The 25578-nt window shown below is 44.4% G+C and overlaps 1 protein-coding gene and 1 long non-coding RNA gene across 3 annotated transcripts in view; one reads left to right on the top strand and one right to left on the bottom strand.

Moving 5' to 3' along the window:
- The window catches only part of LOC121546421, a 45342-nt gene extending 30916 nt beyond the window's left edge, over positions 1-14426 (bottom strand). The window contains exon 1 of the long non-coding RNA XR_005996385.1: positions 14283-14426. This is a non-coding gene — a long non-coding RNA (uncharacterized LOC121546421). The remainder of the gene's footprint in view (positions 1-14282) is intronic.
- rab11fip5a (RAB11 family interacting protein 5a (class I)) overlaps positions 1-25578 on the top strand; it is a 77486-nt gene that overhangs the window by 21126 nt on the left and 30782 nt on the right. For both annotated transcript variants that reach the window (XM_041857706.2, XM_041857707.2), the window contains exon 2: positions 18497-19014. In XM_041857706.2, the coding sequence (XP_041713640.1) occupies positions 18497-19014 (518 nt within the window). The remainder of the gene's footprint in view (positions 1-18496; positions 19015-25578) is intronic.

Raw genomic sequence — 25578 nt, forward strand, 5'->3', positions numbered from 1 at the left:
AACAGATGGGGAGTGGTGTGGTTTCCTGTTTTGGGGAGATTCCGGAACAGATGGGGAGTGTTGTGGTTTCCTGTTTTGGGGAGATTCCGGAACAGGGTGGAGTGTTGTGGTTTCCTGTTTTGGGGAGATTCCGGAACAGGGTGGAGTGTTGTGGTTTCCTGTTTTGGGGAGATTCCGGAACAGGGTGGAGTGTTGTGGTTTCCTGTTTTGGGGAGATTCCGGAACAGGGTGGAGTGTTGTGGTTTCCTGTTTTGGGGAGATTCCGGAACAGATGGGGAGTGTTGTGGTTTCCTGTTTTGGGGAGATTCCGGAACAGATGGGGAGTGTTGTGGTTTCCTGTTTTGGGAGATTCCGGAACAGGGTGGAGTGTTGTGGTTTCCTGTTTTGGGGAGATTCCGGAACAGATGGGGAGTGTTGTGGTTTCCTGTTTTGGGGAGATTCCGAACAGATGGGGAGTGTTGTGGTTTCCTGTTTTGGGGAGATTCGGAACAGGGTGGAGTGTTGTGGTTTCCTGTTTTGGGGAGATTCCGGAACAGGGTGGAGTGTTGTGGTTTCCTGTTTTGGGGAGATTCCGGAACAGGGTGGAGTGTTGTGGTTTCCTGTTTTGGGGAGATTCCGAACAGATGGGGAGTGTTGTGGTTTCCTGTTTTGGGGAGATTCCGGAACAGATGGGGAGTGTTGTGGTTTCCTGTTTTGGGGAGATTCCGGAACAGATGGGGAGTGTTGTGGTTTCCTGTTTTGGGGAGATTCCGGAACAGATGGGGAGTGTTGTGGTTTCCTGTTTTGGGGAGATTCCGGAACAGATGGGGAGTGTTGTGGTTTCCTGTTTTGGGGAGATTCCGGAACAGATGGGGAGTGTTGTGGTTTCCTGTTTTGGGGAGATTCCGGAACAGGGTGGAGTGTTGTGGTTTCCTGTTTTGGGGAGATTCCGGAACAGATGGGGAGTGTTGTGGTTTCCTGTTTTGGGGAGATTCCGAACAGATGGGGAGTGTTGTGGTTTCCTGTTTTGGGGAGATTCCGGAACAGGGTGGAGTGTTGTGGTTTCCTGTTTTGGGGAGATTCCGAACAGATGGGGAGTGTTGTGGTTTCCTGTTTTGGGGAGATTCCGGAACAGATGGGGAGTGTTGTGGTTTCCTGTTTTGGGGAGATTCCGGAACAGGGTGGAGTGTTGTGGTTTCCTGTTTTGGGAGATTCCGGAACAGGGTGGAGTGTTGTGGTTTCCTGTTTTGGGGAGATTCCGGAACAGATGGGGAGTGTTGTGGTTTCCTGTTTTGGGGAGATTCCGGAACAGATGGGGAGTGTTGTGGTTTCCTGTTTTGGGGAGATTCCGGAACAGATGGGGAGTGTTGTGGTTTCCTGTTTTGGGGAGATTCCGAACAGATGGGGAGTGTTGTGGTTTCCTGTTTTGGGGAGATTCGGAACAGGGTGGAGTGTTGTGGTTTCCTGTTTTGGGGAGATTCCGAACAGGGTGGAGTGTTGTGGTTTCCTGTTTTGGGGAGATTCCGGAACAGGGTGGAGTGTTGTGGTTTCCTGTTTTGGGGAGATTCCGGAACAGGGTGGAGTGTTGTGGTTTCCTGTTTTGGGGAGATTCCGGAACAGGGTGGAGTGTTGTGGTTTCCTGTTTTGGGGAGATTCGGAACAGGGTGGAGTGTTGTGGTTTCCTGTTTTGGGGAGATTCGGAACAGGGTGGAGTGTTGTGGTTTCCTGTTTTGGGGAGATTCCGGAACAGATGGGGAGTGTTGTGGTTTCCTGTTTTGGGGAGATTCCGGAACAGGGTGGAGTGTTGTGGTTTCCTGTTTTGGGGAGATTCCGGAACAGATGGGGAGTGGTGTGGTTTCCTGTTTTGGGGAGATTCCGGAACAGATGGGGAGTGTTGTGGTTTCCTGTTTTGGGGAGATTCCGAACAGATGGGGAGTGTTGTGGTTTCCTGTTTTGGGGAGATTCCGGAACAGGGTGGAGTGTTGTGGTTTCCTGTTTTGGGGAGATTCCGGAACAGGGTGGAGTGTTGTGGTTTCCTGTTTTGGGGAGATTCCGGAACAGGGTGGAGTGTTGTGGTTTCCTGTTTTGGGGAGATTCCGGAACAGGGTGGAGTGTTGTGGTTTCCTGTTTTGGGGAGATTCCGGAACAGATGGGGAGTGTTGTGGTTTCCTGTTTTGGGGAGATTCCGGAACAGATGGGGGAGTGTTGTGGTTTCCTGTTTTGGGGAGATTCCGGAACAGATGGGGAGTGTTGTGGTTTCCTGTTTTGGGGAGATTCCGGAACAGATGGGGAGTGTTGTGGTTTCCTGTTTTGGGGAGATTCCGGAACAGATGGGGAGTGTTGTGGTTTCCTGTTTTGGGGAGATTCCGGAACAGGGTGGAGTGTTGTGGTTTCCTGTTTTGGGGAGATTCCGGAACAGATGGGGAGTGTTGTGGTTTCCTGTTTTGGGGAGATTCCGGAACAGATGGGGAGTGTTGTGGTTTCCTGTTTTGGGGAGATTCCGGAACAGATGGGGAGTGTTGTGGTTTCCTGTTTTGGGGAGATTCCGGAACAGGGTGGAGTGTTGTGGTTTCCTGTTTTGGGGAGATTCCGGAACAGATGGGGAGTGTTGTGGTTTCCTGTTTTGGGGAGATTCCGGAACAGATGGGGAGTGTTGTGGTTTCCTGTTTTGGGGAGATTCCGGAACAGGGTGGAGTGTTGTGGTTTCCTGTTTTGGGGAGATTCCGGAACAGGGTGGAGTGTTGTGGTTTCCTGTTTTGGGGAGATTCCGGAACAGATGGGGAGTGTTGTGGTTTCCTGTTTTGGGGAGATTCCGGAACAGATGGGGAGTGTTGTGGTTTCCTGTTTTGGGGAGATTCCGGAACAGATGGGGAGTGTTGTGGTTTCCTGTTTTGGGGAGATTCCGGAACAGATGGGGAGTGTTGTGGTTTCCTGTTTTGGGGAGATTCCGGAACAGGGTGGAGTGTTGTGGTTTCCTGTTTTGGGGAGATTCCGGAACAGATGGGGAGTGTTTACAATCTCAGTCTGAACAGACAGAAATACCCAGGAACAGCCAGCTGCATACCTATCCTTCTGCCCTTCTAGGACATGTACTGTCTCGCTCGTGTGGGTGTGTGGGTGTGTGTGTTGCCTTCACAGCAGTTCTACTTCTACTTTCGATTACGTTTTAGTTTTGAATATTTTTATTTTTTCATTCAAGCTTCACATTCAGATTCTATGCAGCTGCAAGGCCACAAATAGAACTTGCAACCTTTTTTTTTGCACACAACAAAGATCGCAACTATTTGAACAAAATGGCCTTAGAAAGCAGAAGCTGCAGACCATGTTTATCCACTCTCAGGTATACTTTTTTGCACTTTTATTGAAAATGAAACACAGAAATATCTCATCCATTCAATAAGTAGGAAATACTGGGTCCTCCAACAACTGTCTGTCTCTGTCCCTGTATGTCCCCCCCCCATATCCTGTGCTTGAGCTAAAGCATGCATGCTGCTAATAATGGTTTCAGGTGTGTTACTAAAGGGATATACAGTGAGGGGGAAAAAAGTATTTGATCCCCTGCTGATTTTGTACGTTTGCCCACTGACAAAGACATGATCAGTCTAATAACAACAACAAAATCCAGAAAAACGCATGTCAAAAATGTTTGATTGCATTTTAATGAGGGAAATAAGTATTTGACCCCTCTGCAAAACATGACTTAGTACTTGGTGGCAAAACCCTTGTTGGCAATCACAGAGGTCAGACGTTTCTTGTAGTTGGCCACCAGGTTTGCACACATCTCAGGAGGGATTTTGTCCCACTCCTCTTTGCAGATCTTCTCCAAGTCATTAAGGCTTCGAGCCTGACGTTTGGCAACTCTGACCTTCAGCTCCCTCCACAGATTTTCTATGGGATTAAGGTCTGGAGACTGACTAGGCCACTCCAGGACCTTAATGTGCTTCTTTTTGAGCCACTCCTTTGTTGCCTTGGCCGTGTGTTTTGGGTCATTGTCATGCTGGAATACCCATCCACGACCCATTTTCAATGCCCTGGCTGAGGGAAGGAGGTTCTCACCCAAGATTTGACGGTACATGGCCCCGTCCATCGTCCCTTTGATGCGGTAAAGTTGTCCTGTCCCCTTAGCAGAAAAACACCCCCAAAGCATAATATTTCCACCTCCATGTTTGACGGTGGGGATGGTGTTCTTGGGGTCATAGGCAGCATTCCTCCTCCTCCAAACACAGCGAGTTGAGTTGATGCCAAAGAGCTCGATTTTGGTCTCATCTGACCACAACACTTTCACCCAGTTCTCCTCTGAATCATTCAGATGTTCATTGGCAAACTTCAGACGGGCCTGTATATGTGCTTTCTTGAGCAGGGGGACCTTGCGGGCGCTGCAGGATTTCAGTCCTTCACGGCGTAGTGTGTTACCAATTGTTTCCTTGGTGACTATGGTCCCAGCTGCCTTGAGATCATTGACAAGATCCTCCCGTGTAGTTCTGGGCTGATTCCTCACCGTTCTCATGATCATTGCAACTTCACGAGGTGAGATCTTGCATGGAGCCCCAGGCCGAGGGAGATTGACAGTTATTTTGTGTTTCTTCCATTTGCAAAAAATCGCAGCAACTGTTGTCACCTTCTCACCAAGCTGCTTGGCGATGGTCTTGTAGCCCATTCCAGCCTTGTGTAGGTCTACAATCTTGTCCCTGACATCCTTGGAGAGCTCTTTGGTCTTGGCCATGGTGGAGAGTTTGGAATCTGATTGATTGCTTCTGTGGACAGGTGTCTTTTATACAGGTAACAAGCTGAGATTAGGAGCACTCCCTTTAAGAGTGTGCTCCTAATCTCAGCTTGTTACCTGTATAAAAGACACCTGGGAGCCAGAAATCTTTCTGATTGAGAGGGGGTCAAATACTTATTTCCCTCATTAAAATGCAAATCAATTTATACAATTTTTGACATGTGTTTTTCTGGATTTTTTTGTTGTTATTCTGTCTCTCACTGTTCAAATAAACCTACCATAAAAATTATAGACTGATCATTTCTTTGTCAGTGGGCAAACGTACAAAATCAGCAGGGGATCAAATACTTTTTTCCTTCACTGTATAGCATATCTACAGCATATATGCCATATTGAAATGCTGCCTTATTGTTTTTCGTTCATGTTCCAGTTCACAGTTTGGTTCTAAAATAGCACTTCATTTTCACCTAAAGGAGATTGGGACACATAAAATAAAAAGTTACGCCATTATCCCGTGACTGTTATTTGTCATAGGACACAACGCTTTGCTTTGTTGCAATGTTGTTTAGTTCATCACACAAGAAGAAACCCCACTGTATGCATTCTAATAGGCTATGAGCAGATGATTACCTGTGGAATGCCAAAAAGCCTAACCTTGAAACCTAATGAACAAATGGAGGTTTGATTTGCTGTAATTATTGAATTATGAAGCCACTGTTACTAGCCTGTGTTCCAGTCTGTTTAGCTATCATTCCACTCCTTGTCATAGTGGAATGTTTGCACAAACAGACTGGATTTCTCCAGGCTACATTGTTACAGCATCTCTAGATGTTATTGCTCTACCCTCGTCTTCAGAACCATAGAAATAGAATGATGGTCAGAACACAGGGCCTTCAGAATGTATTCAACCCCCTTGACTTTTTCCACATTTTGTTGTGTTACAAAGTGGGATTAAAATGGATTTAATTGTCATTTTTTGTCAACGGTCTACACAAAGTTCTCTGTCAAAGTGAAAGAAATTATTACATTTTTTAAATAAATTATAAAAAATTAAACACTAATATATCTTTGATTAGATAAGTATTCAACCCCCTGAGTCAATTAATGTTAGAATCACCTTTGGTAGCGATTACAGCTGTGAGTCTTTCTGGGTAAGTCTCTAAGGGCTTTCCACACCTGGATTGTTCAACATTTGCCCATTTTATACCTTTTTTAAATCTTCAAGCTCTGTCAAGTTGATTGTTGATCATTGCTAGACGGACATTTTCAAGTCTTGCCATACAGTAGATTTTCAAGCCTATTTAAGTCAAAACTGTAACTAGGCCACTCAAGAACATTCAATGTTGTCTTGGTAAGCAACTCCAGTATATATTTGGCTTGTGTTTTAGGTTATTGTCCTGCTGAAAGTTGAATTTGTCTCCCAGTGTCTGTTGGAAAGCAGACTGAACCAGGTTTTCCTCTAGGATTTTTCCTGTGCTAAGCTCCATTCCGTTTTTTATCCTGAAAAACTCCCCAGTCCTTATCGATTACAAGCATACCCATAACATGATGCAGCCACCACCATGCTTGAAAATATAAAGAGTGGTACTCAGTGACGTCTTGTATGTGCCCGAAACATAACGCTTTGTATTCAGAACAAAACCTTTCTCTTTGCCAAATGTTTTGCAATATAATTTTAGTGCCTTATTGCAAAACAGGATGCATGTTTTGAAATATGTTTTATTCTGTACAGGCTTCCTTCTTTTCACTCTGTCATTTCGGTTAGTATTGTGGAGTAACTACAATGTTGGTGATCCATCCTCGGTTTTCTCCTATCACAGCCATTAAACTCTGTAACTGTTTTAAAGTAACCATTGGGCTCATGGTGAAATCCCTGAGCGGTTTCCTTCCTCTCCAGCAACTGAGTTAGGAAGGAAATCTGTATCTTTGGAGTGACTGGGTGTATTGATACACCATCCAAAGTGTAATTAATAACTTCACCATGCTCAAAGGGATATTCAATGTCTGCTTTTTAAATATTTTATTTTATATTGGTCTTGGCCATGGTGGAGAGTTTGGAATCTGATTGATTGCTTCTGTGGACAGGTGTCTTTTATACAGGTAACAAGCTGAGATTAGGAGCACTGCTAATAGGTGCTTTTCTTTGCGAGGCATTGGAAAACCTCCCTGGTCTTTGTGGTTGAATCTGTGTTTGAAATTCACTGCTGGACTGAGGGAGATAATTGTATGCATGGGGTAAAGAGATGAGGTAGTCAGTCAAAAATTAAACACTTATTGCACAAAGAGTGAGTCCATGCAACTTATTATGTGACTTGTTAAACAAATTTTTACTCCTGATTGTAGACTTGCCATAAGAAAGGGGTTGAATACTTACTGACTCAAAAAATAAATTTTCAGCTTTTCTTTTGTAATTAATTTGTAAAAAACATTCTAAAAACATAATTCCACTTTGACATTATGGGGTATTGTGTGTAGGCCAGTGACACAAAAACTATATTTAATCCATTTGAAATTCAGGCTGTAACAACAAAACGTGGAATATGTCAAGGGGTGTGAATACTTTCTGAAGGCGTTGTACATGACGGTATTCATAATGCACTGCATGACTTGTTCTTCCACCACACCTGGCTTACAATGATAACGCTGCTTCTATTTTTGCGTAGTCATAGAAGACTGAATACAGAAGAGTTAAAAGATTAGAGCATCTTTAGAGGTTAGAGGTTCGAGGTTAGAGGTTGCCTTACTTAGGGCCTTTTCTCAGAAGGATTGGGATGAAATTTGTAGATCACATTTTGTGACGGGAATGTCATGAGGCGAGAGGGAGTTCGGTTGACGTTTTTGCTTCGCAGCTCAAAACTACCGGTTAAGAGCGTTGTGCCAGTAACCGAAAGGTCACTGGTTCTAATCCCCGAGCCGACTAGGTTAAAAATCTGCCGATGTGCCCTTGAGCAAGGCTCTTAACCCTAATTGCTCCTGTAAGTCGCTCTGGATAAGAGTGTCTGCTAAATGACCAATTCATTGTATTGTATTATGTTATTGCAAAGTATTCATCTACTAGCTAAGATTGTACCTTTTTTTATGCTTATACCACATTACACTCTTGAATAATGCAACAATTCACAAGCAGACATTTATTTTCTCATCCATTAATTTAGTTGCAGGACAATAACACCAGCAAGTGACACAGCTGCTTGATCGCTAGCTAACATTAGCGAACAACATTTGCTTTATCAAGTAACTTCAGCATAGCAAAACATTTTCGTTTTACCCATCTCATACAAATATAACCGTAACGTTATCATAGTGTCATATTATACAGATCTAATACTATGTAGCAAACTAAACAATGTCTATCCTCCTCACATACTTGCTAGCTAATTAGTTAGCTGAATGCTAACGTCAGCCAACGTCAGCTAAACAATAGCTAGATTCTATATTAGCATACTTAGAACAAACCATGCTTCATTTCACATTAGTTATATTTTTTATATATATTCATGCAAATAATGACATGAAAAAAGCACATTGCGACTACAAAAGTGTTTAATTCACTGGGCAGTTGATGAGTGCGTTCCCCCTGCTTGTTTTTGTGTTGAATGACAATGTTCTGAGAATCCCTTGATGCTACACCATCAATTTCAGAGTAACCAGATTTTACAGCAATTTCAGATAACTCTTATCATAATATATGGAGAATTGCTATACATTTCAGCTGTTTCAAAAACATTGTTTCGCTATTCAGTTTTATACTGTAGGAGTGTTGGGGCTGAACAAGACGATTCTGTTTACACTGCCCTGCTTGGAGGGGGGCAACTGTCGGGGGAGTGTCGTGACGTAACAAGTTCGCAAGTTTACATTTATAAAACCCGATTAGCACGTCACAGACTCCTTTCATCTCTTTTATTTTCTCAGCTCTGTTTCATCTATCTGTTCTAGATCTATGTTTTTATGTTATCTAGTATTCTAGATCTATGTTTTTATGTTATCTAGTATTCTAGATCTATGTTTTTATGTTATCTAGTATTCTAGATCTATGTTTGGACGTGACATATTTTTCCATCGGTCAAGTCTTGTTTTGTCTACCACGTCGATAACCTCCCTGCTGGTATTTATAGCGTGCTTTCATGACAACAGTTCAAAGGTCTTAAAGTACCGGTATGTAACCTCCCTGACTCGACTTAACAGTACTTTAAGACCTTTGAACTGTTGTCATGAAAGCACGCTATAAATACCAGTAGCTTTTGTTTTTATTTCAGATGCCAATCAGCTGGGGTGAATAATTATGTCATTCCAGATTAAGACTGGATTTTTTTGAAGTGATGTTGTTATTAGGATTATGATAATCTCTGTTAATGCCCCTGAAATAATGTCTTCTAGTTAAAAAGCGGAATGCTAAAACAGGGGCCTTTCAAATCTGAAGCCTTGGGTACAGTAAGCTCAGTCATCTATAATTCATAAGGGGAGAAAGTCCTGAGAAATATAGCATCAGAGAGAGCAAACATTTTTAAATCATGATACTTTTACTTTTCAGTCACAATTTAAAACTGCCATTACAGATGTGATATTTTGTGAAAAAGGACTCAATGCCGACGGTCATAACAATATCTCAGGTGAACGATGAAATGATGAAATGGGTTGTAGTTCTGGAAGGCTCTGATGCAGCATTAATGTATCTGTAATGGACTACAACGCTACGCTTCCATTGGCACTGTGATGTCACACCTGTCAGAGGTTTGCTACTGGGGGAATATACTTCTATCAAATGTCTCTTGATAATAAGACGGATGACTTCTGATCCTGGATTTGCTATCAACGGGACTCTCGTAACTGCAATATTCTCTGCTTTTCTGAAACATGGATTTCGGACAAGATGCCCCAACATCGCTATCCAACTCGATGGATTCTCGATTCACCGATCTGACAGGACTTTGGATTCTGGGAAATCGAGAGGGGGAGGGGGTATGCCTCTTCATCAACAGCCAATGGTGTGCTGACCATTGTTCACCCGTCTTGGAATACCTGATGGTCAAATGCTGACCCTTCTACCTCCCGAGGGAGTTTTCAGCTGTTATCGTGACTGCTGTATACATTCCACCTCAGGACAAGTAAAACAACAAGCTGTCGCTTAACAAGCTGTACAAGGCTATAAACAAGCAGGAAGGGGCGGCAGGTAGCTTAGTGGTTAAGAGCGTTGTGCCAGTAACCGAAAGGTCGCTGGTTCTAATCCCCGAGCCTACTAGGTGAAAAATCTGTCAATGTGCCCTTGAGCAAGGCACTTAACCCTAATTGCTCCTGTAAGTTGCTCTGGGTAAGAGCGTCTGCTAAATGACTAAAATGTAAAAATGTAAACCATTAGTGCTGAGCGATTATCCAACATTTCACACCTGTAATCATTAAGTGCTTTGAAAGGCTGGTTATGGCACATCAACTTTATCCCAGACGCCCTAATGCTCCACACTGCCTTCACTCACCTAGATAAGAGGAACACCTATGTGAAAATGCTATTCATTAACCACTGCTCAGCGTTCAACACCATAGTCTCCTCCAAGCTCGTCACCAAGCTTGGGACCCTGGGACTGAACACCTCCCTCTGTAACTGGATCCTAGACTTCCTGATGGGCTGACCACAAGGGTAGCGAACATCACATCCGCCACACTGACCCTCATCACATCCGCCACGCTGACCCTCAACACGGGGGCCCCTCAGGGGTGTGTGCTTAGTCCCCTCCTGTACTCCCTGTTCACCCACAACTGCGTGGCCACGCACGACTCCCAACACCATCATCAAATTTACTGACGACACGACGGTGGTAGGCCTGATCACTGGTGACGATGAGACTGCCTACAGGGAGGTTGGTGACCTGGCAGTAAGACCAAGGAGCTGATCCTACAGGAAATGAGGGCGAGCATTATGGGGCTGCAGTGGAGCAGGTAGAGAGCTTGAACTTCCTCAATGTCCAAATCACTAAGGACTTAAAATGGTCACACACACACACACACACACACACACACACACACACACACAAGCAGTCGTGAAGAAGGTGCCAGAACAACTCCTCTCAGAAGGTACTGACTCTTCATACTCTACGCACACGCTCATAGACAATCTTCATTTACTCTGCTGCTACTCTGTTTATCTTATATCCTGATGCCTAGTCACCTGACCCCTATACATATCTACCTCCATCACTCCAGTATCCCTGTCCCCTTACCCCTATACATATCTACCTCCATCACTCCAGTATCCCTGTCCCCTTACCCCTATACATATCTACCTCCATCACTCCAGTATCCCTGTCCCCTTACCCCTATACATATCTACCTCCATCACTCCAGTATCCCTGCACATTGTTAATATGGTACTGGAACTGACCCTGTATATAGTCACCTGACCCCTATACATATCTACCTCCATCACTCCAGTATCCCTGCACATTGTTAATATGGTACTGGAACTGACCCTGTATATAGTCACCTGACCCTTATACATATCTACCTCCATCACTCCAGTATCCCTGCACATTGTTAATATGGTATTGGAACTGACCCTGTATATAGTCACCTGACCCCTATACATATCTACCTCCATCACTCCAGTATCCCTGCACATTGTTAATATGGTATTGGAACTGACCCTGTATATAGTCACCTGACCCCTATACATATCTACCTCCATCACTCCAGTATCCCTGCACATTGTTAATATGGTATTGAACTGACCCTGTATATAGTCACCTGACCCCTATACATATCTACCTCCATCACTCCAGTATCCCTGCACATTGTTAATATGGTATTGGAACTGACCCTGTATATAGTCACCTGACCCCTATACATATCTACCTCCATCACTCCAGTATCCCTGGACATTGTTAATATGGTATTGAACTGACCCTGTATATAGTCACCTTACCCCTATACATATCTACCTCCATCACTCCAGTATCCCTGCACATTGTTAATATGGTACTGGAACTGACCCTGTATATAGTCACCTGACCCCTATACATATCTACCTCCATCACTCCAGTATCCCTGCACATTGTTAATATGGTACTGGAACTGACCCTGTATATAGTCACCTGACTTTCTCCTGTTCTTCTTATTTCTATTTCTTGTGTATGTTTTTGTTGTTGTATTTATTGATTGTTGGGAAAGAACAAGCATGAAAGGCATTTCACTGAGTTCAACTGTATCACACCAGTTTATTAGCTACACCGCCCCGTTCACATAAATGGTTCACTCCTACAGACAGTGAGTCACGTGGCCGTGGCTTGCTATATGAAGCAGGTAGACGGGCATCGAGGCATTCAGGTACTGTTTCGATTGAACGTTAGAATGAAACAAAATAAGTGACTTAAGTGACTGAGTGGTATGATCGTTGGTGCCTGGCGCGACAAAGAAAAAAATTCCAGTCAGCGACGGTCCTGTGGGCGAAAACAGCTTGTTGATGAGAGGTCGAAAGAGAATGGCAAGAATCGTGCACGTGTGGATGGGCTATTGCTGCAGACGACCACGGCAGGTTCCACTCCTATCAGCTAAAAACAAGAAGAAGCGGCTCCAGTGGGCACACGATCACCAACACTGGACAACTGAGGAGTGGAAGAACATTGCCTGGTCCGACAAATCCCGGTTCCTGTTGCGTCATGCTGATGGCAGAGTCAGGATTTGGCGTAAACAGCATGAGTCCATGGCCCCTTCCTGCCTGGTGTCAATGGCGTGGGGAATGTTTTCACATGTTAGGTCCTTTTTATACCAATTGAACAACGTTTCGATGTCCCGAAGAATTCAGGCTGTTCTGGAGACCGAGGGGTCCGACCTAGTACTAGATAGGTGTACCTAATAAACTGGCCAACGAGTGTACATCTAGCTGGTTTTTCTCAAGCTCAAGGGAGGAAGTGTCTCTTTTTGTTAACAACAGCTGGTGTGCAATCTCTAATATTAAGGAAGCCTCCAGGTTTTACTCGCCTGAGGTAGAGTACCTCATGATAAGCTGTAGACCACACTGTTTACCAAGAGAGTTTCTCTGTTTTTCGTAGCTGTCTATTTACCACCACAAACTGACGCTGGCACTAAGACCGCACTCAACGAGCTGTATAAGGCCATAAGAAAATGCTCATCCAGAGGCGGCGCTCCTAGTGGCCGGGGATTTTAATGCAGGGAAACTGAAATCCATTTTACCTAATTTCTACCAGCATGTTACGTGTGTAACCAGAGGCGAACAAACTCTATATCACCTTTACTCCACACACAGAAACATATACAAAGCTCTCCCTCGCCCTCCATTTGGCAAATAACTCTATCTTCCTGATTCCTGCTTACATGCAAAAACTCAAACAGGAAGTACCAGTGACGCGCTCAATACGGAACAGGTCCGATGAAGTGGAGGCTAAGCTACAGGACTGTTTCGCTAGCACAGACTGGAATATGTTCTGGGATTCATCTGATGGCATTGAGGAGTTTTACCACATCAGTCACTGGCTTCATTAGTAAGTGCATCGACGACATCGTCCCCAATGTGACCGTACGTACATATCCCAACCAGAAGCCATGGATTACAGGCGGCATCCGCACTGAGCTAAAGGCAAGAGCTACCGCTTTCAAGGAGCGGGACACACATTTGGACACTTATAAGAAATCCTGCAAACAGACAAAGCGTCAATACACAACTAAGATCAAATCCTACTACACCGGCTCTGATGCTCGTCGGATGTGGTAGGGCTTGCAAACTATGGATTACAAAGGGAAACCCAGCTGTGAGCTGCCCAGTAACGCGAGCCTACCAGACGAGCTAAATGCCTTCTATGCTTGCTTCGAGGCAAGCAACACTGAACCATGCATGAGAGCACCAGCTGTTCCGGACGACTGTGATCACACTCTCCGTAGCCGATGTGAGTAAGACCTCACATCGAAAGGCTGGTCATGGCTCATATCAACACCATCATCACAGACACCCTGGATCCACTCCAATTCGCATACCTCCCCAATAGATGACTCAATCACCATTGCATTGGCGTGACTTTCATTATTGTGATGACTATTATTTATCGAATAATTACCTACTATGTTTAATTGTTACTAGATTAAATTAATAATGTAACAATTAACTCATTAGGAATTTGGGGCACCATGGGAAAATGTGTTTAACGAGTTACCGGTTCCCGAGTTAACTCTAAAGCTATCTAGATATCTCTTATCATTTAAGTCATTTATTAATAATTTACCTCATATCAGTCTCATTCTGAAAGTCGTAGGCGCTTTAAGTCTGCACGAACCCGGGTCTTACTGATCATTCCGTACCACACAAATTGATTTAATTAATTATTTACTAACTAATTAAAATGACAACACAAGATACAAACACATACACGTGTAGGTTAGGGATTAGAACTTAATACAATGAAAACGGGTCCCTAGCAGACTAACACAATATGACACTTGTTACAACAAATAGCGAGTTAAAGAGAGCGCGAGAGAGAGAGAGAGAACACTTGGATAAACATGGAACTACGCTCACAGTAATCCTAATACCTTGCCCCGAACTGCCACCCGTTTGGTAAGAACTAATGCAATTATTTACGTGTATCTCTGTTGGACCCAGGCCTTTGTGGAAAGGGGTCGATTGGGCTTTCTCTTTCGTATGGGCCTTAGATGTAAGGCTCTGATTGTCCACGAGGTCACAATGTCCTTCTTCTTAGTTGTCTGTTTACTTTCACTCGTTCTGGAAGTGGTCTTCTGAGGACAGCTAATCTCCCCTGTGGGGTGATGAAAGCAGTGTAGTAGACGATGGCTTGAAGAGAGTAACAGGATGGTCCCACTTAAATTCACCTTCTTAGATACAGTACTTAGAACAGCTACTCAGCCGTAACATTGATTGTTAGTGGAGGCAACTTCGTCGTCTTCACCTCGTGTTGATTTTCAGGGTCGGGACCAATATGGACCTCGCTGCAGCTTGAGGTCCGTCTAGTCTTCCTGGTCTGTAGCCTTTAAACCATTTTGCCATATTCAGCTTGCGCTGCATGTCGGCTGGTTTGTTAATCTGGGAAAGAGGTTGTTTTACGTCATGCGGACACGCTTTCTGAGCTCCCGTGGGCGTGGCTAGTTACTGGTGCAAATATTCTGAACACTATGATTTTCGTTTTAAAGAACCAAAATCATCTTCCTATCTATATAAAAAATATTATCTTTCTCCTGGATATTTCCTACGCATTATAATGAATGCAAACTTGAAATGCACAGTATGAAAGCTCCTCAAGTTGCAATGTTTTCATTATAACTTTTTTATAAAAGTCTTAATGACGTCACAAAATCAACATTAATTTTCCTAATTCTCTCTTTCATCACTCCCAACATTTGGATGTTGAAATATACTGTTCCAGTGTCCACCTTTGGTCGTTTAGGGTTCTGTCCCTGTAACACATTCAGATCTCCAATACTAGCAAACCATGTAGGATTTGGCGCGAGGGGTCATAAACCCCCCCTTGTCAATCCCTCCTCTGTTCTGCGGGAGAGAGAGGGAGATCTGTAGACTGTTGCTCCTCTGTATTCCGATCTTGGGCTTCTCACGTGAAACCATCACATGAGAGTCATGACAGCGGTGTCAGAGAAAGACCCTAAACATTTTCTAAGACTCCAGCCAGCCAATCATAGACTGTTCTCTCTGCTACCGCACGGCAAGCAGAAATGATGCACCAAGTCTGGGACCAACAGGATCCTGAACAGCTTCTACCCCCAAGCCATAAGACTGATAAATATACTGAACAAAAATATAAACGCAACATGTAAAGGGTTGGTCCCACGTTTCATGAGCTGAAATAATAGATCCCAGAAATGTTCCATACTCACAAAAAGCTTATCTCTCAAATTTTGGGTACAAATTAGTTTACATCCTTGTTAGTGAGCATTTATCCTTTGCCAAGATAATCCATCTACCTGACAGGTGTGACATATCAAGAAGCTGATTAAACAGCATGATCATTACACAGGTGCACCTTGTGCTGGGGACAATAAAAGGCCAATCTAAAATGTGCAGTTTTGTCACACAACACAATGCCACAGATGTTTTGAGGGAGCGTGCAATTGGCATGTTGACTTCAGGAATGTCCACCACAGCTGTTGCCAGAGAATGTATTGTAAATTTCTACCATAAGCCGCCTCCAACGTCATTTTAGAGAATTTGGCAGTACGTCCAACCGGCCTCACAACAGCAGACAACGTGTAACCACGCCAGCCCAGGACCTCCACATCCGGCTTCTTCAGCTGCGGTATAATCTGAGACCAGCCACCCGGATAGCTGATTAAACGGAGGAGTATTTCTATCTGTAATAAAGCCCTTTTGTGGGGAAAAACCCATTCTGATTGGCTGGACCGGCTCCCCAGTGGGTGGGCCTGGCTCCCCAGTGGGTGGGCCTATGCCCTCCCAGGCCCACCCATGGCTGCACCACTGCCCAGTCATGTGAAATCCATAGATTAGGGCCTAATTTATTTAAATTGACTGATTTCTGTATATGAACTGTAGCTCAGTAAAATCGTTGAAATTGTTGCATGTTGCATTTATATTTTTGTTCAGTATAGTTAGTTCTGGTAGCTATTAGTTAAATAGTTAACCAATCTGCATTGACCGTTTTTGCGCTAACTTTTTTTGTCTCATCACATACACTGCTGCTACTGTTTACCATCTGTTCCTAGTTATACAGTATCTACCTCAATGACCTCGTACCCCTGCACATCCACTCAGTACTGGTACTCCCTGTTTATAGCCAAGTTTCTCATTGTGTATTTATTATTACTTTTATTATTATGTGTTTTTACTTTTCTATTATCTCTCTATTGTCTTTCTCTCTGCGTCGTTGGGAACGGCCCGTCAGTCAGCATTTCACTGTTAGTCCACACCTGTTGTTTACAAAACATGTGACAAATACAATTTATATTTAATATAAATGGTTCAGATCTGCCTGACAATTACTATAACACTAGCTACTAAGGCTAATAGCAGTTGGGCTGGTTTCAGCAGCAGCATATCTACAGAATGAATGTGATCATTTCCCATGATTCATTCAGTACCTGACAGAGTTCAAGGCTACTACCTGTTTAGAACTACTACCTGTTTAGAACTACTACCTGTTTAGAACTACTACCTGTTTAGAACTACTACCCGTTTAGAACTACTACCTGTTTAGAACTACTACCTGTTTAGAACTACTACCTGTTTAGAACTACTACCTGTTTAGAACTACTACCCGTTTAGAACTACTACCCGTTTAGAACTACTACCCGTTTAGAACTACTACCTGTTTAGAACTACTACCTGTTTAGAACTACTACCCGTTTAGAACTACTACCTGTTTAGAACTACTACCCGTTTAGAACTACTACCCGTTTAGAACTACTACCTGTTTAGAACTACTACCTGTTTAGAACTACTACCCGTTTAGAACTACTACCTGTTTAGAACTACTACCCGTTTAGAACTACTACCTGTTTAGAACTACTACCCGTTTAGAACTACTACCCGTTTAGAACTACTACCCGTTTAGAACTACTACCCGTTTAGAACTACTACCCGTTTAGAACTACTACCCGTTTAGAACTACTACCCGTTTAGAACTACTACCCGTTTAGAACTACTACCCGTTTAAAGCTACTACCTTTTGGGATGTTTTCAGCAGCACAGCGGCATATCTATGAATGGCCAATGACGGTAACCGTGTTATGCTGTTGTCACATGGTCATTGTGTTAAGGCCAGCCAGTAGCCACTCATTGTTAGGTTGTTTTCCTGGTGGTTGTTTTGCCAGGGTTTAGAAGAGGCTGTGTCCCAAATGTACCCTATTCTCAATGTAGTGCCCTCCATAGGGCTCTGGTAAAAAGTAGTGCACTGTGGAGGGAATAGGCTGCCATTTGGGATGCAGCATATGTCAAGGAGAGGAAAACAGGTCTGATGACGACAAGTGGCCAGAATGTATCATGGGAAATCTGAACGAACACACACACACACACACACACACACTGGATCGGGGCATCGGGGTGTGTGTTTAGTAGGACAAACACACACACACACTCTCTCCCTGGACGTGAGGCCAGATTAACCTCGTTCAGATGAACAATAAGTTAATTCAGTCTCTCCTCGGTCTCTCCTGATACCTTTTATGTCTCCAGCTCAAGGAAACGGTCAATTAATGCACCCCATTGGAGTTTAATGCACCCCATTGGAGTTTAATGCACCCCATTGGAGTTTAATGCACCCCATTGGAGTTTAATGCACCCCATTGGAGTTTAATGCACCCCATTGGAGTTTAATGCACCCCATTGGAGTTTAATGCACCCCATTGGAGTTTAATGCACCCCATTGGAGTTTAATGCACCCCATTGGAGTTTAATTAATGCACCCCATTGGAGTTTAATTAATGCACCCCATTGGAGTTTAATGCACCCCATTGGAGTTTAATGCACCCCATTGGAGTTTAATGCACCCCATTGGAGTTTAATGCACCCCATTGGAGTTTAATGCACCCCATTGGAGTTTAATGCACCCCATTGGAGTTTAATGGGGTATTTATTTGTACAGTTATACCGTTGGTTTGAGACTAGATCCATTGAAATTCAGTTTTCATCTCTAACTATTGAAGTTTAAAATAATGAAATGCTAGACAATCAGATTAAAGCACTCCTACATATGTTTAGAAATCTCTACCTATTGAAGCTGAAACTAGAACAAATCCTTGCTCATTAAAGCCGTCTACATCAGATCAAGTCTGAAGTGAAGTCTGTTGTTTTTGTCCCTCTGTCTGTCCCAGGTGGTACAAGCTGAACTCTAAGACTGGGAAGAAGGAGAAGGAGCGAGGGGACGTCCAGGTGACGGTGCAGTTCACCAAGAACAACCTCACAGCCAGCATGTACGACCTCTCCCTGGGTAAGGACAAGCCCCGGTCCACCTTCGGCAAGATCAAGGACCGCATCAAAGGCAGGAGGAGGAGGAGCAATGACTCTGATGAAGACTCCGCCTCCGCCGTCGTGGGCGGCTACGGGCCTGTTTCCCGCATGAGGAACCGGTTGCCGAGTGACGGCGGCGGGGAGGAAGACTATGAGGATGATGAAGGAGGGGAGGGGCGGAGGAGTAAGATGAGGAACTTCTTCCTGCGAGGGAAACTGAGGAAGTCGTCCGATACGAGGTCGAGCACGTCGCTAGGGTCGGAGAGTAGTGAGTCGTCGTCGAGGGGAGGGAGTCTCAGTCCCACCGCTGGGATCTCTGTGGTGGTGTCTGACTTGTCTAACTCGCCTAGCAACAGCAGCAACTTCACCGCAGACAGCCCTGGTGAGAGGAAGGAACTATATAATTAGTTATTCCTTCTAGTGGAATAAAGGACCTCCTACTAACTCTGTTGACTAACCAATATCCACAAATCATAGTAACATTAGAAGGTTTTTATCACCAGTTAATCACTTTAAACTAGGGAGGTGCATCTTTCCCTTTCAAGACGATTCGACATGTATCTAGATACATGGGCTCTGTACGATAGTGGAACGATACGTTTTAGTTTGAAATGATTAGGTTTGATTCGGTTTGATTAGGTTTGATTCGGGGAACGAATTGTGATACAATTCGATGCACTAACATTTGTTCCATAAACATGTCCATTATAAATTAAATCTGCTGCTGATGGAGCTCATGAGCTGGGCCTCTCTGAGCTGGGCCTGTGTGTGTGTGTGTGTGTGTGTGTGTGTGTGTGTGTGTTACAAAACTAGATCCAGGGTATGACTGTGGCAATGAGTAGGTCCGGAGACATGTTGGACAAAACCCACTGAGTTGATGATGGCTCCGAAAGCCTTTTGGAGTGCGTCTGTGGACTTTTCCATGTGAATATTGAAGTCACCAAAAATGTGAATATTATCTGCCATGACTACAAGGTCCGATAGGAATTCAGGGAACTCAGTGAGGAACGCTGTATACGGCCCAGGAGGCCTGTAAACAGTAGCTATAAAAAGTGAATGAGTAGGCTGCATAGATTTCATGACTAGAACCTTGACGAAAACGCAGTCATTTAAAATTTATATATATTTGCTGTCGAAAAATGTTAGCAACACCTCCGCCTTTGCGGGATGCGAGGGGGATATGGTCACTAGTGTAACCAGGAGGAGAGGCCTCATTTAACACAGTAAATTCATCAGGCTTGAGCCATGTTTCAGTCAGGCCAATCACATCAAGATTATGATCTGTGATTAGTTAATTGACCATAACTGCCTTGGAAGTGAAGGATCTAACATTAAGTAGCCCTATTATGAGATGTGCGATATCACAATCTCTTTCAATAATGACAGGAATGGAGGAGGTCTTTATTCCAGTGAGATTGCTAAGGCAAACACCGCCATGTTTCGTTTTGCTCAACCTAGATTGAGGCACAGACACGGTCTCAATGGGGATAGCTAAGCTGACTACACTGACTGTGCTAGTCTGGAGTCCATCACTCCTCAGCAGGCCAGGCTTGGTCCTGTAGCACCCCTCCATCTAGGATGGAGTCCGTCACTCCTCAGCAGGCCAGGCTTGGTCCTGTAGCACCCCTCCAGCTAGGATGGAGTCCATCACTCCTCAGCAGGCCAGGCTTGGTCCTGTAGCACCCCTCCAGCTAGGATGGAGTCCATCACTCCTCAGCAGGCCAGGCTTGGTCCTGTAACACCCCTCCAGCTAGGATGGAGTCCATCACTCCTCAGCAGGCCAGGCTTGGTCCTGTAGCACCCCTCCATCTAGGATGGAGTCCATCACTCCTCAGCAGGCCAGGCTTGGTCCTGTAGCACCCCTCCAGCTAGGATGGAGTCCGTCACTCCTCAGCAGGCCAGGCTTGGTCCTGTAGCACCCCTCCAGCTAGGATGGTGTCCATCACTCCTCAGCAGGCCAGGCTTGGTCCTGTAACACCCCTCCAACTAGGATGGAGTCCATCACTCCTCAGCAGGCCAGGCTTGGTCCTGTAGCACCCCTCCATCTAGGATGGAGTCCGTCACTCCTCAGCAGGCCAGGCTTGGTCCTGTAGCACCCCTCCAGCTAGGATGGAGTCCATCACTCCTCAGCAGGCCAGGCTTGGTCCTGTAGCACCCCTCCATCTATGATGGAGTCCATCACTCCTCAGCAGGCCAGGCTTGGTCCTGTAACACCCCTCCAGCTAGGATGGAGTCCATCACTCCTCAGCAGGCCAGGCTTGGTCCTGTAGCACCCCTCCAGCTAGGATGGGTCCATCACTCCTCAGCAGGCCAGGCTTGGTCCTGTAACACCCCTCCAGCTAGGATGGAGTCCATCACTCCTCAGCAGGCCAGGCTTGGTCCTGTAACACCCCTCCAGCTAGGATGGAGTCCATCACTCCTCAGCAGGCCAGGCTTGGTCCTGTAACACCCCTCCAGCTAGGATGGAGTCCATCACTCCTCCGCAGACCAGGCTTGGTCCTGTTTGTGGGTGAGTCCCAGAAAGAGGGCCAATTATCTACAAATTCTATATTTTGGGAGGGGCAGAAAACAGTTTTCAACCAGCGATTGAGTTGTGAGACTCTGCTGTAGAGCTCATCACTCCAACTGGGAGGGGGCCAGAGACAATTACTCGATGCCGACACATCTTTCTAGCTAATTTACACTCTGAAGTTATGTTGCGCTTGGTGACCTCTGACTGTTTCATCCTAACATCGTTGGTGCCAACGTGGATAACAATATCCCTATACCATCTACACTCGCCAGTTTTAGCCTTATCCAGCACCATCTTCAGATTAGCCTTTACGTCGGTAGCCCTGCCCCGTGGTAAACAGTGTATGATCACTGGATGATTTTTTAAAAGTCTAATATTGCGTGTAATGGAGTCTCCAATGACTAGAGTTTTCAATTTGTCAGAGCTAATGGTGGGAGGCTTCGGCGGCTCAGACCCCATAACGGGTGGAGGAGAGACCTGAGAAGGCTCTGCCTCTGACTCAGACTCGTAGCTTAATGGGGAAAACCAGTTGAAAGTTTCTGTCGCTCCTCCCCACCAGCCTCCACTGATATATATATATATATATATATATATATACACACACACACACACACAGTGGGGAAAAAAAGTATTTAGTCAGCCACCAATTGTGCAAGTTCTCCCACTTAAAAAGATGAGAGAGGCCTGTAATTTTCATCATAGGTACACGTCAACTATGACAGATAAAATCCAGAAAATCACATTGTAGGATTTTTAATGAATTTATTTGCTAATTATGGTGGAAAATAAGTATTTGGTCAATAACAAAAGTGTCTCAATACTTTGTTATATACCCTTTGTTGGCAATGACACAGGTCAAACGTTTTCTGTAAGTCTTCACAAGGTTTTCACACACTATTGCTGGTATTTTGGCCCATTCCTCCATGCAGATCTCCTCTAGAGCAGTGATGTTTTGGGGCTGTCACTGGGCAACATGGACTTTCAACTCCCTCCAAAGATTTTCTATGGGGTTGAGATCTGGAGACTGGCTAGGCCACTCCAGGACCTTGAAATGCTTCTTACGAAGCCACTCCTTCGTTGCCCGGGCGGTGTGTTTGGGATCATTGTCATGCTGAAAGACCCAGCCACGTTTCATCTTCAATGCCCTTGCTGATGGAAGGAGGTTTTCACTCAAAATCTCACGATACATGGCCCCATTCATTCTTTCCTTTACACGGATCAGTCGTCCTGGTCCCTTTGCAGAAAAACAGCCCCAAAGCATGATGTTTCCACCCCCATGCTTCACAGTAGGTATGGTGTTCTTTGGATGCAACTCAGCATTCTTTGTCCTCCAAACACGACGAGTTGAGTTTTTACCAAAAAAGTTATATTTTGGTTTCATCTGACCATATGACATTCTCCCAATCCTCTTCTGGATCATCCAAATGCACTCTAGCAAACTTCAGACGGGCCTGGACATGTACTGGCTTAAGCAGGGGGACACGTCTGGCACTGCAGGATTTGAGTCCCTGGCGGCGTAGTGTGTTACTGATGGTAGGCTTTGTTACTTTGGTCCCAGCTCTCTGCAGGTCATTCACTAGGTCCCCCCGTGTGGTTCTGGGATTTTTGCTCACCGTTCTTGTGATCATTTTGACCCCACGGGGTGAGATCTTGCGTGGAGCCCCAGATCGAGGGAGATTATCAGTGGTCTTGTATGTCTTCCATTTCCTAATAATTGCTCCCACAGTTGATTTCTTCAAACCAAGCTGCTTACCTATTGCAGATTCAGTCTTCCCAGCCTGGTGCAGGTCTACAATTTTGTTTCTGGTGTCCTTTGACAGCTCTTTGGTCTTGGCCATAGTGGAGTTTGGAGTGTGACTGTTTGAGGTTGTGGACAGGTGTCTTTTTATACTGATAACAAGTTCAAACAGGTGCCATTAATACAGGTAATGAGTGGAGGACAGAGGAGCCTCTTAAAGAAGAAGTTACATGTCTGTGAGAGCCAGAAATCTTGCTTGTTTGTAGGTGACCAAATACTTATTTTCCACCATAATTTGCAAATAAATTCATTAAAAATCCTACAATGTGATTTTCTGGATTTTTTTTTCTCAATTTGTCTGTCATAGTTGACATGTACCTATGATGAAAATTACAGGCCTCTCTCATCTTTTTAAGTGGGAGAACTTGCACAATTGGTGGCTGACTAAATACTTTTTTCCCCCACTGTATATATATATATATACACACACACACAGTGAGGGAAAAAAGTATTTGATCCCCTGCTGATTTTGTACGTTTGCCCACTGACAAAGAAATGATCCGTCTATAATTTTAATGGTAGGTTTATTTGAACAGTGAGAGACAGAATAACAACCAAAAAATCCAGAAAAACGCATGTCAAAAATGTTATAAATTGATTTGCATTTTAATGAGGGAAATAAGTATTTGACCCCTCTGCAAAACATGACTTAGTACTTGGTGGCAAACCCTTGTTGGCAATCACAGAGGTCAGACGTTTCTTGTAGTTGGCCACCAGGTTTGCACACATCTCAGGAGGGATTTTGTCCCACTCCTCTTTGCAGATCTTCTCCAAGTCATTAAGGTTTCGAGGCTGACGTTTGGCAACTCGAACCTTCAGCTCCCTCCACAGATTTTCTATGGGATTAAGGTCTGGAGACTGGCTAGGCCACTCCAGGACCTTAATGTGCCTCTTCTAGAGCCACTCCTTTGTTGCCTTGGCCGTGTGTTTTGGGTCATTGTCATGCTGGAATGCCCATCCACGACCCATTTTCAAAACCCAAGATTTGACGGTACAAGGCCCCGTCCATCGTCCCTTTGATGCGGTGAAGTTGTCCTGTCCCCTTAGCAGAAAAACACCCCCAAAGCAAAATGTTTCCACCTCCATGTTTGACGGTGGGGATGGTGTTCTTGGGGTCATAGGCAGCATTCCTCCTCCTCCAAACACAGCGAGTTGAGTTGATGCCAAAGTGCTTGATTTTGGTCTCATTTGACCACAACACTTTCACCCAGTTCTCCTCTGAATCATTCAGATGTTCATTGGTAAACTTCAGACGGGCCTGTATATGTGCTTTCTTGAGCAGGGGAACCTTGCGGGCGCTGCAGGATTTCAGTCCTTCACGGCGTAGTGTGTTACCAATTGTTTTCTTGGTGACTATGGTACCAGCTGCCTTGAGATCATTGACAAGATCCTCCCGTGTAGTTCTGGGCTGATTCCTCACCATTCTCATGATCATTGCAACTCCACGAGGTGAGATCTTGCATGGAGCCCCAGGCCGAGGGAGATTGACAGTTATTTTGTGTTTCTTTCATTTGCGAAGAATCGCAGCAACTGTTGTCACCTTCTCACCAAGCTGCTTGGCGATGGTCTTTTAGCCCATTCCAGCCTTGTGTAAGTCTACAATCTTGTCCCTGACATCCTTGGAGAGCTCTTTGGTCTTGGCCATGGTGGAGAGTTTGGAATCTGATTGATTAATTGCTTCTGTGGACAGGTGTCTTTTATACAGGTAACAAACTGAGATTAGGAGCACTCCCTTTAAGAGTGTGCTCCTAATCTCAGCTCGTTACCTGTATAAAAGACACCTGGGAGCCAGAAATCTTTCTGAGAGGGGGTCAAATACTTATTTCCTTTATTAAAATGCAAATAAATTTATAACATTTTTGACATGCGTTTTTCTGGATTTTTTTTAATGTTGTTATTATATATATATATATATATATATATATATATATATATATATATATATATATATATATATATATATATATATATATATATACAGTGAGGGAAAAAATTATTTGATCCCCTGCTGATTTTGTACGTTTGCCCACTGACAAAGACATGATCAGTCTATCATTTTAATTGTAGGTTCATTTGAACAGTGAGAGACAGAATAACAACAAAAAAATCCAGAAAAACGCATGTCAAAAATGTTATTAATTGATTTGCATTTTAATGAGGGAAATAAGTATTTGACCCCCTCTCAATCAGAAAGATTTCTGGCTCCCAGGTGTCTTTTATACAGGTAACGAGCTGAGATTAGGAGCACACTCTTAAAGGGAGTGCTCCTAATCTCAGTTTGTTACCTGTATAAAAGACACCTGTCTACAGAAGCAATCAATCAATCAGATTCCAAACTCTCCACCAGGACGTCAGGGACAAGATTGTAGACCTACACAAGGCTGGAATGGGCTACAAGACCATCGCCAAGCAGCTTGGTGAGAAGGTGACAACAGTTGGTGCGATTATTCCCAAATGGAAGAAACACAAAATAACTGTCAATCTCCCTCGGCCTGGGGCTCCATACAAGATCTCACCTCGTGGAGTTGCAATGATCATGAGAACAGTGAGGAATCAGCCCAGAACTACACGGGAGGATCTTGTCAATGATCTCAAGGCAGCTGGGACCATAGTCACCAAGAAAACAATTGGTAACA

Source organism: Coregonus clupeaformis, chromosome 25, assembly GCF_020615455.1.
Source record: "Coregonus clupeaformis isolate EN_2021a chromosome 25, ASM2061545v1, whole genome shotgun sequence".
NCBI classification, from domain to species: Eukaryota; Metazoa; Chordata; class Actinopteri; order Salmoniformes; family Salmonidae; genus Coregonus; species Coregonus clupeaformis.